General features: G+C 40.4%; 1 protein-coding gene across 1 annotated transcript in view; it reads left to right on the top strand.

Moving 5' to 3' along the window:
• fgfrl1a (fibroblast growth factor receptor like 1a) overlaps positions 1–14,532 on the top strand; it is a 74,540-nt gene extending 60,008 nt beyond the window's left edge. The window contains exons 4-8 of the mRNA XM_039813969.1: positions 3,181–3,258; positions 6,795–7,094; positions 8,581–8,753; positions 8,859–9,039; positions 10,545–14,532. Of these exons, the coding sequence (XP_039669903.1) occupies positions 3,181–3,258; positions 6,795–7,094; positions 8,581–8,753; positions 8,859–9,039; positions 10,545–10,963 (1,151 nt within the window). The 3' untranslated portion in view covers positions 10,964–14,532. The remainder of the gene's footprint in view (positions 1–3,180; positions 3,259–6,794; positions 7,095–8,580; positions 8,754–8,858; positions 9,040–10,544) is intronic.
• The last annotated feature ends 396 nt before the right edge of the window (positions 14,533–14,928 follow it).

Consider the following 14,928-nt stretch of genomic DNA (forward strand, 5'->3'; position numbering starts at 1 on the left):
GAATCAGATTCAATGCGATACCTAAAGTTACCTCCAAAAGATATTGGTTATATAAGCCTAAGTCATTGATAACATAACATAAAATATGAAGTGGGAGAATGTGACTCCTGAAATTGATGTGACATGATCAGATAGAGAGGTATCACTCTGTTGGATTTGTTGGAACTACAGAAACACTCACAAGCATCTCTGGTCGTGTATTTTGCAAACCTCAGTGTCCAAACTCAGAGTCACCTACCGATGCGCCCAAATAATTTTTCATATTCACACACTCTAATTTTCACTCACATATGCAGTACATTACTGCACTGTAGAGCCTGGCTGTGGTAAAGGAAAGAAGCTCTGCAAAACTAGCAGGCTGAGGTTGACAAAACATCCATAGATCTGCTTTTGATCTGCTTTATTTTAGCAGATATGATTAAAATACACCAGCATCGGCCCTGACACTGATTCTAAGTATCACCTCAGGACTCTTTTGAGTATGTAGCTGGTGTGTGTGTGTTTTTTTTTTTTTTTTTTTGTGTGTGTGTGTGTGTGTGTGTTTTTTTGTGTGTGTGTGTGTGTGTGTGTGTGTGTGTGTGTGTGTGTGTGTGTGTGTGTGTGTGTGTGTTGTGTGTGTGTGTGTGTGTGTGAGGAGTTGTTGTTGTAATCACCAGCCAAAGTATCTGGCTGAACATTAGAAGGTGGAACGGGATCAGAAGAAAACCTTTTGTTTATTGAAAACAGCTGAAGCAGGGAGGGAATATGTTTTGAGTCTATGTGTTCAGTTTGAACCAAACAGTAAAACATTAAAACTACCCCCACACACACACACACACACACACACACACACACACACACACACACACGCAACTTTGCACTTGTATAACAGAATTGAAGAAAAATGTAAAATGGACTACAGTTTAAGTCAGGACGAGACAGTTTAAAAAGAACACATATAATGGCTTTCTCAGCAGTGTTCAAGAGTCTGGTGTTAATAACGCTAATAACGCTACTACTGAGACCACACAGTCAGTTTGCTCTCTGAACATCTTTGGATGAAAGCTTCCTCTTGATAATAGAGGAGTCAGCTGGTCGTCTGTGCGACATCACGTGTTATTAGATTTTCTGTTGCCTGTTGCTGATATGACTCTGCATCAGTATCACACTATACAGCAGGTATAAAGATATATGTTTTACATTTTTGATATACTTGATGATACTTTGCATGTATGGCTGCACTGTATGTACAGGCAAAGCGGTCCAGCCCCCCTCTGTGAGTGGGTCCGTAGGAGGTCTGCCAAGTAAGGTTTACTGGCTCGTACCAGGCCTGGGGGAGGGTTCGCTAGCTGTTAAGAGTGCTAAACCATGTCCCCCTTCAGATCAGACCCCCATGCCGCTTGGCTTCAAACGCACTGCCCTTTCTCAGAACACGCCACGCATGTGGCAGGAGGGAGGGATGAAGGGAGATTCAAAGGGAGGGAAGGAGGACACCTCAAGTTACCACTTAGTTAAATAACGCCAGAGCGCACGCACCCGCACATGCACTGACACACCCATAGAGGAATTCATATCACACACAAGATACACACAAACACACACGTAGCCTGCCTGCACGCTATTAATACCAGCCCCGAGGATGCAGGTCATGCCTTGTATTTGCATTTCAAATGTGTCTTTCACTCCATTATCCAAATAGTGATGCTTTAAAGACATTTGACGCTGCATTAAACACTCTGGGCTTTAAGGTGGTCTTCTGAAATCCACAAACAGATCCGTATATATGTACCAACGTGCATGATAAACATATGCATTTACAATTACGCATGCACTCTCATTTTTTTTTGTGCAGGTGGTCCAAGGCTGTTTGGCTAATTTTTTTCTTTCTTTCCATCACTACCATCAGGTTTTAGTTGAAGCTTCAGGTTCAAGCCAAGTTAACCACCCCCCACTCCCCCACCCCCCAAAATCCCACGTGTTTGACAGGCCTGATATTGCACTGTATCAGCTCTCCCCACCTCCCTGTTAAAGGGCCCCTCGGATACATTGGTTCCATCTTGAAGCGGTTCCTAGCGAAAAGGTTCAGACAGATGTTTGTATCTTTTTGATAATCAAAGTGGGATGACATGCTGAGGGAGGGAAACTGATACACCAGTGTGTAGTAAAGTAAAGCAATACGATACTATGGAGTATGATATAGGCACATACAGTATGAGGTGTTCAAAAAAGTATTTGTTCTTTGGACCATTTCATTTTTCCCTGAAAGGTAGATTGTGGAAAATAAAAAAATAAAAAATAAAACATTTTAGGGCACACATTTTAGGGTAAAGGGTAGAGGCATGTAAGGAGATTTGTAGCATTATATTTCACAGCTTTCATCACCAGTGAGTCACCGTAGCAACAAGTCTCTGGCTCAGTCACACTAGAGGACAGACAGATCATGCTATTTGTCATTTGGTTTTCTGGTTTGACAAGAAATGTGAAGCTGGTCCAATGCAGAACAATTTGAAATGCATGATAGGGTGTTGAGGGCAGAGTCATGGATGGAAAGTAAGTTTTTGAAATCCAGAAGTGAGTTCTTTCCTGCAAGTTATAACACTTGAGTCTCACCTTTCCACCAGACTTCCCACAGCTTTTCTAACCACTATGTTTTCCCACTTTTACTGTTGCAGGGTTTTTACTTAAAACAACCTGTATATTTTAAATATTTTTAAATGTTAAAGTGAAAACTGTGATGCTTCTGCGTAACCACATCCCTAACTTGTAACAATCTGCATCCAATTTGTGAGAGCAGCGCTGATATCTAGAATTTGTGTTCGACAAATGATAATACATCACGACCTCATAGCAAAACAGCTGGTTCTTATAAAACATCTGTCAGATGCTAAGAAAATAATCCTCCTTCTTAATAATCTGTCCTAACTGCCATACACTTGTGAGGCTTCGTGTCTTCTTTTTTGTACCACATATACCCAGCTGAGCTTTGTGCAAATGATTAATGTTTATTGTACTTGGAGCAACAACTGGGTGTAGAAATCATGACTTCATCAAGACAATTCAGCATTGACAATTGAAAGTACAAATGAATATGTGTTTGTCTGATGCTTAGAGCTTGGCAATGCTGTATATAACTCATGATCAATTATTTAGAAGTTGTCAATTCACTAATGATGCTTCTTGTCAATCTCTCTCTGTCAACAGATGACTCCAGTTCAAGAGGTGGAGCAGGGACGGCCAATGGTGACTCTGAACACGCCCCAGAGCTGGCCGGGAAACTGGGTAACCACTCACAGCTTCTCTGATCGCATCACGACATGCATAAAAACATTAGACTCGACGTGACACTTTAGATAGCTGAGAGTGTGTAACATAAAAAGCACAGTAGCAGATTTTGCAATAAACACCTTGCACATTGTCAGAGGGGAGAAGGTGAGGCCCACACACAGACCCACAAATACACAATCATCAGGGTGGTTGTTTGCTCAGATAATTGGCTCTGACAGAGTGGAGAGCAGTCTATTTGTGTGAGGTGTGATTTGGTGGGACACATTCCTTCCTCCCAAGTCTCCCCGGTCCCCCCGTCATGTAACCTAACCCTTCTTTCTTTGCTTTTTGTTATCCTTTTACCCAACTTTCCTTCCCTTCTCCATCTCTTCTTCTTCTCTCTCTCTCTCTGTCATAAATGTCCATGCACACTCACGCTCAAATGTCACCAAACATTAACTCTCTTTGTTTTACACACACATTCTTTCTCTTTATTTATTTGCCTCTTTCTGCTCACACACAACCAAACGTACATACTCATCTGCTTTAGCTAAGGCCAGCGTTCAAACTGAATTTAGCTCTGCGTGCAAAAACACAGCCCCCTTGTTTATTTGAATGAGGCCTGTCTGACGACGCAGTGTCTCTGACACACTGTCCGATCAAAGGCGGTCAGTCGGAGGGTCAGCAGTATTTTTACACTGTGAAGTGTGGCGTTAAAGTGGCCCCTGAGACCCAGAACAAGCTTGCCCTTTCGCCCGTTCTGGCTCTCACCTTCTCCCTTCTTCCCTCTCTCTATCACCGCTCCCTTAGTTCGCCCTCGCTACTCTTTTCGCTCTGTTTTTTTTCTTTTTCTTTTTACCTCGTTACTATTTTATTGTTTTAACTCCATCTCTTGATCTCTTTGTTCTCAATTTTTCTGCCGTCACTCTAGTTTTATTTGTGTTTTAGCAATCTGTCAGTCTGTCTGTCTGTATGTATGTGCTCACCTTGATTTGAACTTTGCTCTTTCTCTTTCCATCTGTTTTCTCCTTAACTTCTGTTTGATTTGGTTCGGCTTAGACAATATAAATCAGATAATTTAAGTAGCACTTTGCAGTACAATTTTGTTCCTTCTCCAGTCTCATCAGCTGACCTTTGCCTTGGCTCTTTCCTCCTCTTCTCAATTAATTTCAGCCTAAGCCAGTGCAGTAGAATGTAAGTAATCATCAAAGTTGGACGTTGCCAAAACATTAAACTACAGTATTAATCACTTGTCTTATATTTATCCCACACTCTCTGTTAGATCTATTGACTCAGTCTGGTCACAGTTCAGCTGTAGTCCAGTAGCTTTTCTAGCTTTTCTCAGCCATACCCCCCTTTTTGAGTATGTTTGTTCTGTCATCCTGCCCAGCTTCCTGTCGTTCAGCAGAGAACTACAGTATATTCCACTGAGTGATCTCGCTGTAGTGAAATCTCCACATTTTAGATCGCAAGCCCGTCACATAACTCTTCCCCTTGTTTGTTTACTCAGAGCTAGAATAATAACTGTATCCAAAGAAAGAGGCACAACTGCAGTAGTTTCAGGGTGAATTATCTCCCCGGTTGATGGCTGTAAAATCAAGCGCTCCTGTGAATGATTTCCTCTCCTTCCTCCCTAGTGGATAGTGTTTTTTTGCTTTCACATGCTCGCTAATTTTTGTGTTTTTTTTAAAGGGATATTTGTGTATGAATAGATGCATGGGATTCGGTTTGGTTAGGTGACTGTCATGAGAAGGAATATGTATGTATTTGAATGGCTGCATGGGGTTAAGTCATGCAACTGTGTGGAGGGATGTGGCTGTTTGAATAGGTGTATGGGGTTAACTGGCCATTTTATGTTTCGTAAGAAGGGATTTGCATGAATGAATGAATGTTTGGTGTAATGCTAAGTCACTGTCTGGCTTTTTATGACTTGTGACACGGATATGCATTCATGAGTGGATATTTGCAGTGATGTTACATAGATGTCTAGTAGGTTTTACTGTGTGATCTCATGGATGCATGATTCAAGGCCAAATATGTGGCTTTTTAAGAGCAGCAAAGGCATACAACCCTGGGGCCAGAAGTGCAGAATCAGTGGAAAATAAGGAATATGGTGTGTGTGTGTACGTGTTTGTGTAAAGTATATGCGCGTGTTTGTGTGTAGGTTCCCGGTCATGTGAGTCTTTTGTGTCAGGGAGAAGAGGAAGTGATTCAAACATTTTCTTAAACAAACAATTAGGTTTATTACAGCAAATTAGGTTGTGTATACCGAGAGGCACACTGCCATATGATGTTACAACACAACATGGAATTCTTGGCACTGCCTGTGGCAATGACCTCAGCCTGTCGGACGCTCCTTAACACTGCAAAAAATGTGCATCTTAACAAGTAACCAAGTCTCATATTCAGTCCTAAAAATTCAGTAATTTTCTGCAGACTGAGATGACTCAACTGTTTCCTAATTCATTTTCTTGTTTAAAAACAGTTTGTGGAAACAGACGTCAGTACGTTGTAACAAAGACATCTTTTCACACCAGGCATCAATGTACTGTGTGTAGTCGAAGGTTACACACCAGTGCACAGTTTTCATGGGGTAGAAAATGAATTTGTTATCACATTAGCTGCTGCAGATGTCTGCATGCATAAACAGGGGTTTAACCAATAAAATGATCAGATTGAGCAACAAGGAAACAATAGTTTCAAAAAGCCAAACAAACGTGCAACAAGAGAGTTTGTAACAGCTCCAGAGAACCCTTTGGAGAATGCAAAGTGCTCCATCCTGACATCTGGAGGAAATGTACTGTATGTATATCCAAACTGTAGTTCTCATTCTCTTCTTTCATACTTCTTTAAAAGAGACAGAAAAATAATGTGAATTTTATCTAATATAAAGGTAAAGTTGGTATTCAGCATTTCCAAATAGGTATGAGGTGGACAGTACTGTAGATTAGCTGTAGGGCTTTAAGAACAAATACAAAGAAAATCTTAAAAGATGAGAAAGCAGAAATGGTTACTTGGCACAAGACATCTGTTAATGTTTTTTGTGCACTGTAACTGATCAAATAAATGAATTACAATTACTGGAGGTGAAGAGCTAATAGAAACTGTAGCTCATGAGGCTTGAAAAAATTCAGAACCCTCCCTTTGTGCCGTGGCCTCTCCAGATAAGGTGGCTTTGATAGCTCTTTACTTCTCATAAAAGACTCTTATAATACTCTTTCATGAATTCCACAATATTGCCCAATCTGTTCTCTTTCCACTGGTTTGAAGAACAGATCACTGCTTGTAAATATAAAACTTCTCTGTGAGCCGTTTATCTCTTCTAAAGAATAACTTCCTTTGTTCTCTCCTTTTCTTTTTTCCATCTGTGGCTGACTGAGAGTGAGGAAAATGTCTGTGTTATTTATCTCTTCACATTTGCATTTGGAGTTTCATCCAGAGTAACTTTACATTAAGCCCCCATGTTCTACCAGCAGGCATTAGCAGAAGAGCTTGTTTTCCAATACTAGATCTCTAATTACAGTTACAATTCTCCCTTTCTTCACTCGCAGTACGTCCACGTTTCACCCAGCCGTCAAAGATGAGGAAGCGCGTCATCGCTCGCCCAGTGGGCAGCTCAGTGCGTCTGAAGTGTACAGCGAGCGGTAATCCTCGCCCCGACATCGTCTGGCTCAAGGACAGTCGGCCGCTAGTGGACGAGGACGCTGAAGGAGGAGGAGAAGGGGAAGGAAAGAAGAAGAAGTGGACTCTGAGTCTGAAGAACCTGATGCCGAAGCACAGCGGGAAGTACACCTGCCACGTGTCCAACAGAGCAGGAGAGATCAACGCCACCTACAAAGTGGAAGTCATACGTGAGTAACTGGATGCTCAACCTCAAAGATATGGATCAGTTATCAAAGTTTTTGTCTTTGATTAAAATTCAGTGGCATTTATTGATCACCATCAGCCCTGTCAGCAAACACCAGTCAAGCGAGTAATGTTCAGCAGGTTTTTCATTTTGGAAAGTGAGCCAGCTGCAGTTTCAGTCTAAAAAAGGTCTAGTTTTACTGTTGAGAGCAGAATGTGTGTGTTATGATGATTTGTGAGTGTTTTCTGATGTATTAGGTTGTTGGAAGGCTGCAAAAGCTGTTTTGACGCTGGGTGATTTAATGTTAAGCTGTTTGGTCGAGCTGAATTTGTTAGTCTGAGCTGAACTGTATGTTACTGACTGTGATAGCTCAGACCAGCTCCTCTCGCTTTACTCGCCACATCTGTTGTACATTAAAGTACAGCTGTAGTCTTTCCTGAAGACACACACACACACACACACACACACACACACATACACACACAAAAAGGAAGTAAATCAAACCGCTGCTCGCTTATGTCAAATGTGACATTTTCTCTCTCAGTAGAGATTCACTCAGCTGTCAGTCATTCATGGCTGGGAAAATTGGGAAAAAAGGAGTAGTAGACAGAAACCCAGTAAAGCTCTCACAAAACATATATAATCCATAAATAGAGATAATTGAGTGTAGTACATCAGGAATATAATTTCTAAATATGATCATTTATCTGGATGGCATGGGTTTGTACCTGCTTGATGAGCACTCAGAGCGTCCTTTTTAAAGCTGGGATTATAATAATTTTGAGATACATTAAATGCATGTTACCCCTGCACCATTCGGCATCCCTCTTGATCATTGCCTTTTCTTTCCATATGTTAGCGGAGTTCTGGCAGTGATGTTTGCACGTGTGGTTCCTTTGCATTTCATTGTAGGTAGCAATGCTTACCAGATGTCTTTAGGACATACCGGTACATTAAAATATTTAAGGTTTAAATAATTATAACTTATAGCACCCTGAGCTTTTAGGAAATCCTGTGCAGCACTGTCTGTAACACTGCACATGCATTAGAAGCAACAAAGAAAAGGAAGCTAGCATTGCAAAGGGTTCTTAGAGTCTTAAACATATTTTGAAAGTAAAAACATACACCTGCAAGTTAATTTTGTTGGGCTACGTTCTCGTGAGATCGTTTTAACAGATACTAAAAAAGAGACTATTGAATGTCTCTTGCAGGTGTGTTTATTCTGCTGTATAAACTGAGAAAGAAAAGGCAGGCGCTAAAGATAAGGGAGCTGTTTGTGTACCTTCAGCAGAGAGGGGGGATGTGGTGCTGAATAAAGCAAATACTGTTCAAATAATGCTTGCAAACCATATTATATTCTCTCAAGATTGTTGGGTTTACAAAGTTTACAAAATACAACAATCAAGCTATTTCTTCTATTCACACTTTGTCAACTGAAATAAAATGTAACAACTTTCTCATTTTGTGTATGTGTTTGTCTCGTTCTTCAGAGCGTACCAACTCTAAACCAATTCTGACTGGCACTCACCCTGTCAACACCACCGTGGACTACGGAGGAACCACATCTTTCCAGTGTAAAGTCCGCAGCGATGTCAAGCCGGTTATTCAGTGGCTTAAAAGAGTCGAACCTGGTGATGAGAACAAATTTAACTCCACAATAGAGGTACAAACAAGCACACTGCTACATGTAAACACAAATCTCTGAGGCAAATCAACTAGTGGGATTTGACTGAACTATTCAATAAACTTTGTATGATTTTATTCAAAGGTTGGAGACCACCGCTTTGTGGTCCTGCCTACAGGGGAGGTTTGGTCGCGTCCTGACGGATCCTACCTTAACAAGCTGCTGATAACCAGAGCCAAGGAGGAGGATGCCGGCATGTACATCTGCCTCGGAGCCAATACTATGGGCTACAGCTTCAGGAGTGCCTACTTGACTGTGCTACCAGGTCAGAGGACAAAATGGAGAGAAGCTAACATACATACACACACAGCATACACACACAGAGAGTTGAGAGAGATGAAAATACTTGACCAGCAGGTTTGATTGAAGGCAGTTAACCGAAAAAGTTGTTTTGCTACTGGTGCAGGTGCTAATACCAGTTACATAAAAATATTACACATTACCAATACTGGCCTATATTACATACATTTTCTAGAGTCTTCCCAGTTGAGTTGTTAACTTGAAATATATCATCAGTAAGCTCCTGTTGTACTCCATTATGATCAGAGGGTGTTGTAACTATCTATAGTATCTGCTCTTAGAGCAGATACTCATAGGCTAACCGACATTGTCTGGCTCCATTGGCTTGACAAAGCATACACTTCTGTCTATAACATTACCAGCTAACAACATGTTGAGCCAACTATAAAAACAACAACAATCTTCCTCAGCTACCTTACCTTAGAAAGCAACAAATCAAACACCTCTTTCTATAATATCAGCTACTAACCTGCTAGCTTACAACAACCAGCCAACAGCATGTTGCCATCACTGGCAGCATGCTGCTCAACCCACCCAACAAACCAACCAAGTGTCACATTTAATTGCCTGTGTCCAGACCTTTGAATCTGCCCACTCCACTGAGTTGACTGATTCATCTAGCGTAGTGGTTCCCAACCTGGGGTCCGGGCACCCCCAGGGGGGGCGGCAAAGATCACAGGGGGGGGGCGCAAGTCTTTATCTGGTTTGAGGTTGAGGTAAAAAAAAAAATATTTGTACATGTTAAACAAATTATGATAATACACTAGAATATATAATGTATACAAAAGTCTGTATGAAAACTATATATTTTGTTGTATCCTCGTCTTTCCTGCTGCCACGGCATCACTATTTTATGAATGAAACATGGAGGAGAAACGTAACAGTGCTGATAACTCCTCTGTATCAAAAAAGAAAGTAAGGCTCTATCTCGAGAGTTACCTCAACTTCGGAATAGAAGCAGAAAGCTAGGAAAGCATTGTCGGAGGAACAGAGAAAGAGGAAACGGCAGACTGAGTTTTTACACAGTGTTGCCAAATAGCTATTCCGAAGCTGTAGGGGGAGCTCTGTAGAGAAACCTGCGAGCAAAAAGCGAAGAAATTGCCAAAACTGCATAGCGCCCCTTTAAAAAACAATGAATCCAATGAGCGCTGCGGGGGGACTAACGATTAGCCAATCAGCTCCACGGGCGGGACTAACACTTTTAACAAGCTGTTGCCATTCAAGCCTTGTCAAGCTGTCTCAATATTGCACAACATCGTAGTTCTCCACTCTTATAACCCCAGCTTAAAATGACATTAGATTCAGGCAGATACATTGGTATAGAGAAAATCGAACCTCCCTACCCCTGCAAATTGTTAAGAGTGAAGGCAATGTCACACTGAAGATGGAAACGAGTTGATTGAGTGTAATGAGTTGACAATTCTGTCTTCTGTCATATTTTCTGACATATTTTCTCTTGCTCCTTTGCAGATCTGAAGCCCCAAAACAACGTTGTCCTCACAGCAACATCCCCGAGCCTCCCCTGGCCCGTCATTATTGGAATACCAGCCGGGGTCGCCTTCATCTTAGGCACCGCCCTCCTCTGGTTCTGCCAATCAAAACGAACCTGCTCCTCTCCATCTTCCTCTGGTCTTCCCCCTGCCCAGCGTCCACCTGCAGCCAGTCGTGACCGTGCATGCCCAGCGCTGCCTCCTCAGACGGCCAACGGGGATAAAGATTGTCTTTCATATGAAGACTACGTTGCCCATCAGCAGCTGCTCCTGGCTCAGGGAGGCAGTGGATTGGCTCCCAAGGTCTACCCGAAGATCTACACGGATATACACACACACACGCATTCACACGTGGACGGGAAAGTGCACCAGCACCAGCACATTCACTACCAGTGTTAACACGCTTTGGTGTTTCACATTCAATTCTTACATGAACATGTCCCTGTGCATGCAGACTTATTCACAACAGGCCATACTAGCTGCTGACATACACTGCAATGAACAAGGAAAGCCACACGCAAGACACCATGTGGAGTCATATTCAGAAACATGGAGTCACGCAACTCTTCCTCATTCTGCTGCAGCCACGTTACTGTGTAAACACAGACTTATTCAAGACACAAACAATGAAGAATGTATAAAAAGAAGACAAATATCCGTATTTTTAGCTAACCCAGTGAAATCTATGAGAGAAAAATCCCAAAACGTGTTTTATTCAAAGCTCTTTTTATATACAAATCTTTTCTGTAGATTTTTCAATCCCTTTTTTTTTTTTTTTTTGCTCAAAGGCTTTATTCAAGCAACAATACACTCTGCAGTTTCAAGGTAACTTTATCTGTTATTTAACTTTGAACACAACCACAACCTCCTCAGTAACAGTAGAAATACAGCTCACCTACAACTATAGCTACTCATGTTTATAGTGAAATACAATTATATAGCATTTAGCACGCTACTTCATCCTGGGTAATCTATAAAGAACAATTTAGCATGTATGTAATGTAATAGCTTAATTTCAGAGTATATCTCAGGCATCAGCCCAACTGAGCCATTAGAAACACAAACTAAGGCAAACTCCCACTGTATCAGTACCCTCTGCAAGGATGAGGGCTGCTGGGTTTTGCTTCTGCTGGACCGCCAACTGTTCTGAGAAAGGTCCAGCTGCTGTCTGGGTACTGTGTGAAAAAGAGCGGATGTCAACTGGGTATGCATGGATTTCTCTTTGTAGAATGCTTTTAGCAGACGCTACAGTGGGATTTCTGCACCAAGGAGCTCCTCCAGACCACAGTTGTAGAAGCAATCATTAGATCTGTCCAAGTACACTCTGTTGACCATTTCTGCCCCTTAAGTTCCTGGAGACAGTTGGCATTTCCTGTTTCGCATTGTCGCCTTTTCAGCTTTGTTTGATGCTCGCTGACTTTAGAAGAGAGGGATGAAGGATATCAGTTGTTCTCATGTCATGCATTCACCTCTTAAAACCAACAGTGCAAAGGGATCATCAACAGTGCCTCAGTGTAAATTAGTGCCTTATGAGAATTGTTTCCAGATTTGGTGGATCACTGTTGGATCATTGGATATGTCACAGACTCTTGTTAATCTGTTTTGAGATTTAGAGGGCTTAAAAGAGAGGAACTCAACTCAACTCAACTTTTCTTCTCAAAGCACCTCGCAATATGACCTCAAGATTAATGGAACGGGCTTTGCATGTGCTCTGTTCTCCACACATGGTTTGCCACGAAGCAGAGGGACTCATCTGTTGTCTCTTGTTTTTATCTAAAGAGGAAATGTTTTGCCTTTTCATCTGCATTTTAGATGCTAAAATGGTCAAATAATGGAATGTAGCTTTAAACTAAAACAGATACCATTATCACAAAAATGTAGAGCCATATATGCTCCAGAACGTTATGCTGATTACTACAGCAGTACATAAACTGCTCTCAGTGCTGTACAATGGCAATTCATTATAATAGTTCCTTGATACATTCAAAGACATGTCTGGGATATTTGAGTTTTTCTTTCGATTCACTCGTCTGCAGATTATTGAAAACATCTCTTAAGGTGGTCAATCATTTTAGTATGACTGCCACCTTAAGATATGTTTTCAATAATGACATCTGCAAATGTGTTTTAAATGCATTTACAGGTGGTTTTTAAGTATTTCATGCTATTTGATTACAATTCAGTCTCATGTTAATGCCATTTGAAAGCCCCCACACACCAATAATACACCTCCACACGTGTTTTCATTCCTTTTGGCTTTTTTCTTGTGTGTTTTAGAGACATACTGATTCTCACCTTCTCTTGTTACTTGGTTTGTTCATGTACTGTATTTGAATGACTGTTAGTTGTTCTTTTACTCTCATATCACCCAAACTTCATTAGAAACCAGCCCCAACAAACCTCATCAGTACACAGCCAGTTACATCAGACTTTCTTTCGCTCTCTCAGGTCTCCATCTTGTTGTTCTTGTGTGTGCTCATAAATCTGACCACTATATTAAAACTGTGTAAAATTATATGCTAAGATACGATTTAAATTTCAGCTGCTTTACATTACAGCACTCTCTGAATGGCACACTCGCGTGTGCAATGTCGCGTGTCCAAAGATGTTTAAAAATAAAATATATATATTTGAAATATAAAAAAAAAAAACTTTAAACAAAAATTAAGCTTGTCATGTAGTTGATTGCACAAGTGAGTTTCTCTCTGCAGACCTTCAGGACAAAATACAACAGTGAGACGGGAAGTGATTTATTGAAATTAACTTTAGTTACACGTGGACGTTCTTAAGCATGTATTTTTGCACATAAATCTTAAAACTCAAGTAGGAAAATGAACAAATATACACATGAAAAATTCTTATATGCCCATTTTTTATAATAATCATTGGTATGTTATCATTGCCCTGAAAAGCTTTGAAATTATGTCCTGTTCAGGCCTCTAGTTTCTTTCTTTGCTTTAATTTAGTTTCAAACCTGTGAAGTTCTTTGTATTATTTCACTTTTTGAATAACAAGACTTTTAAGGTGTAGGCTATAAAACCTTCAGGCTTCAGATATGGATTATCTTTCTTGTTCATCGTTCCAGCATAGTGGCCTCTCTCCTTACCTGTATAACAACTAAATTACATATAACATTAACATTATTAGATGTTAAAGTACATCAGAACAGCAACAATAAGCATATATCAAAAATGATTTCCCTCACTAACACCTTTAACTGAAGATAGGTCTTCTTCCTCTGTAATATTCTTTGTCCTTCCATCGTCTATTTAAAAACATCTGTTGAGAAAGTCACCCTGAGCAGCTGGAGTGTATTCTTTAATTGTAAAGTTTTTCTTTCAATGTTGGAGGGGTGGAAATGTTTCCAAACAGTAACATTTTCCACAATTAGTGCTTTGTTTTTCTGTGAAAAACTGTTGTCTGATCAGTTAACCTTTTCACTCATTTCACACATTCATTTCACACATTTCAAAACCAAGTTTTATTGTATTAAAGCTAATGGACTGCCAGTAGACAGACTGTGTATGTGCATTTACCACAGGCATGTACACGGAATGACATTAGTGTTGAAATTATAGTAAGTGTTAGATAATCTAGTGAGAATACTTTGGACCATACAGTAGTTCTAGCAACACATTGGCCCACTAAACATTGTGAATTGTCTCAAGATTCAAAAAGAAAGTGTGTTTCTAATTTATTTTTCTTTTAAACATGTTTTTTTTTCATATAATTGGGCATTATACTGCATGAGTGGATTTTGTGTTATGGTTGTAATGTAAGCTATGAAACAAATACCATGTTCATGTCATTGTAAGATACTGTATTTATACATGCTGACAGAATATACAACATTTTATCGATTATCTTGGTATAGACAATCTTGTACAGTCATTGTCATTTAGGTTAAAATTTTATTTTCTCCAACTGTAATCATTTTATTGGTGCCATTAAAAGAAAAGGTAAATCTATGTATTATTGTCTTTGTTCTTAAAATGTAATCTAACCAAGCAAGATGATACATTTTGACACTATCTGTAAGACAAGATATTTATCTCTGAGTATCTATCAATCAATCAATCAATGTTCTACCTCTCTCTGTCACATCACAGAAAGACATTCCAGTCCAGCAAAATACCTCACAGTACCGTAGGACTGTCTTTAAGTGAATGTCCTCTAAATAGTTGCAGCCCTTCAATTGTGAGAGCTGCAGTCGGCATTTCATCTGTCAACATTTCCGTCTGGATAGATGACAGATGGACAAGCAGTGCGTGCAGATGGAGGGTGTGAAGGCCTGGCATCTCTCTCTCTCCCTCTCTGACTCATTTAGGGGAAGAAGATGATGAAAGAAAACCAGTGTTGAAAGG

The sequence above is a fragment of the Perca fluviatilis genome, chromosome 10 (genome assembly GCF_010015445.1).
Source record: "Perca fluviatilis chromosome 10, GENO_Pfluv_1.0, whole genome shotgun sequence".
Taxonomy (NCBI): domain Eukaryota; kingdom Metazoa; phylum Chordata; class Actinopteri; order Perciformes; family Percidae; genus Perca; species Perca fluviatilis.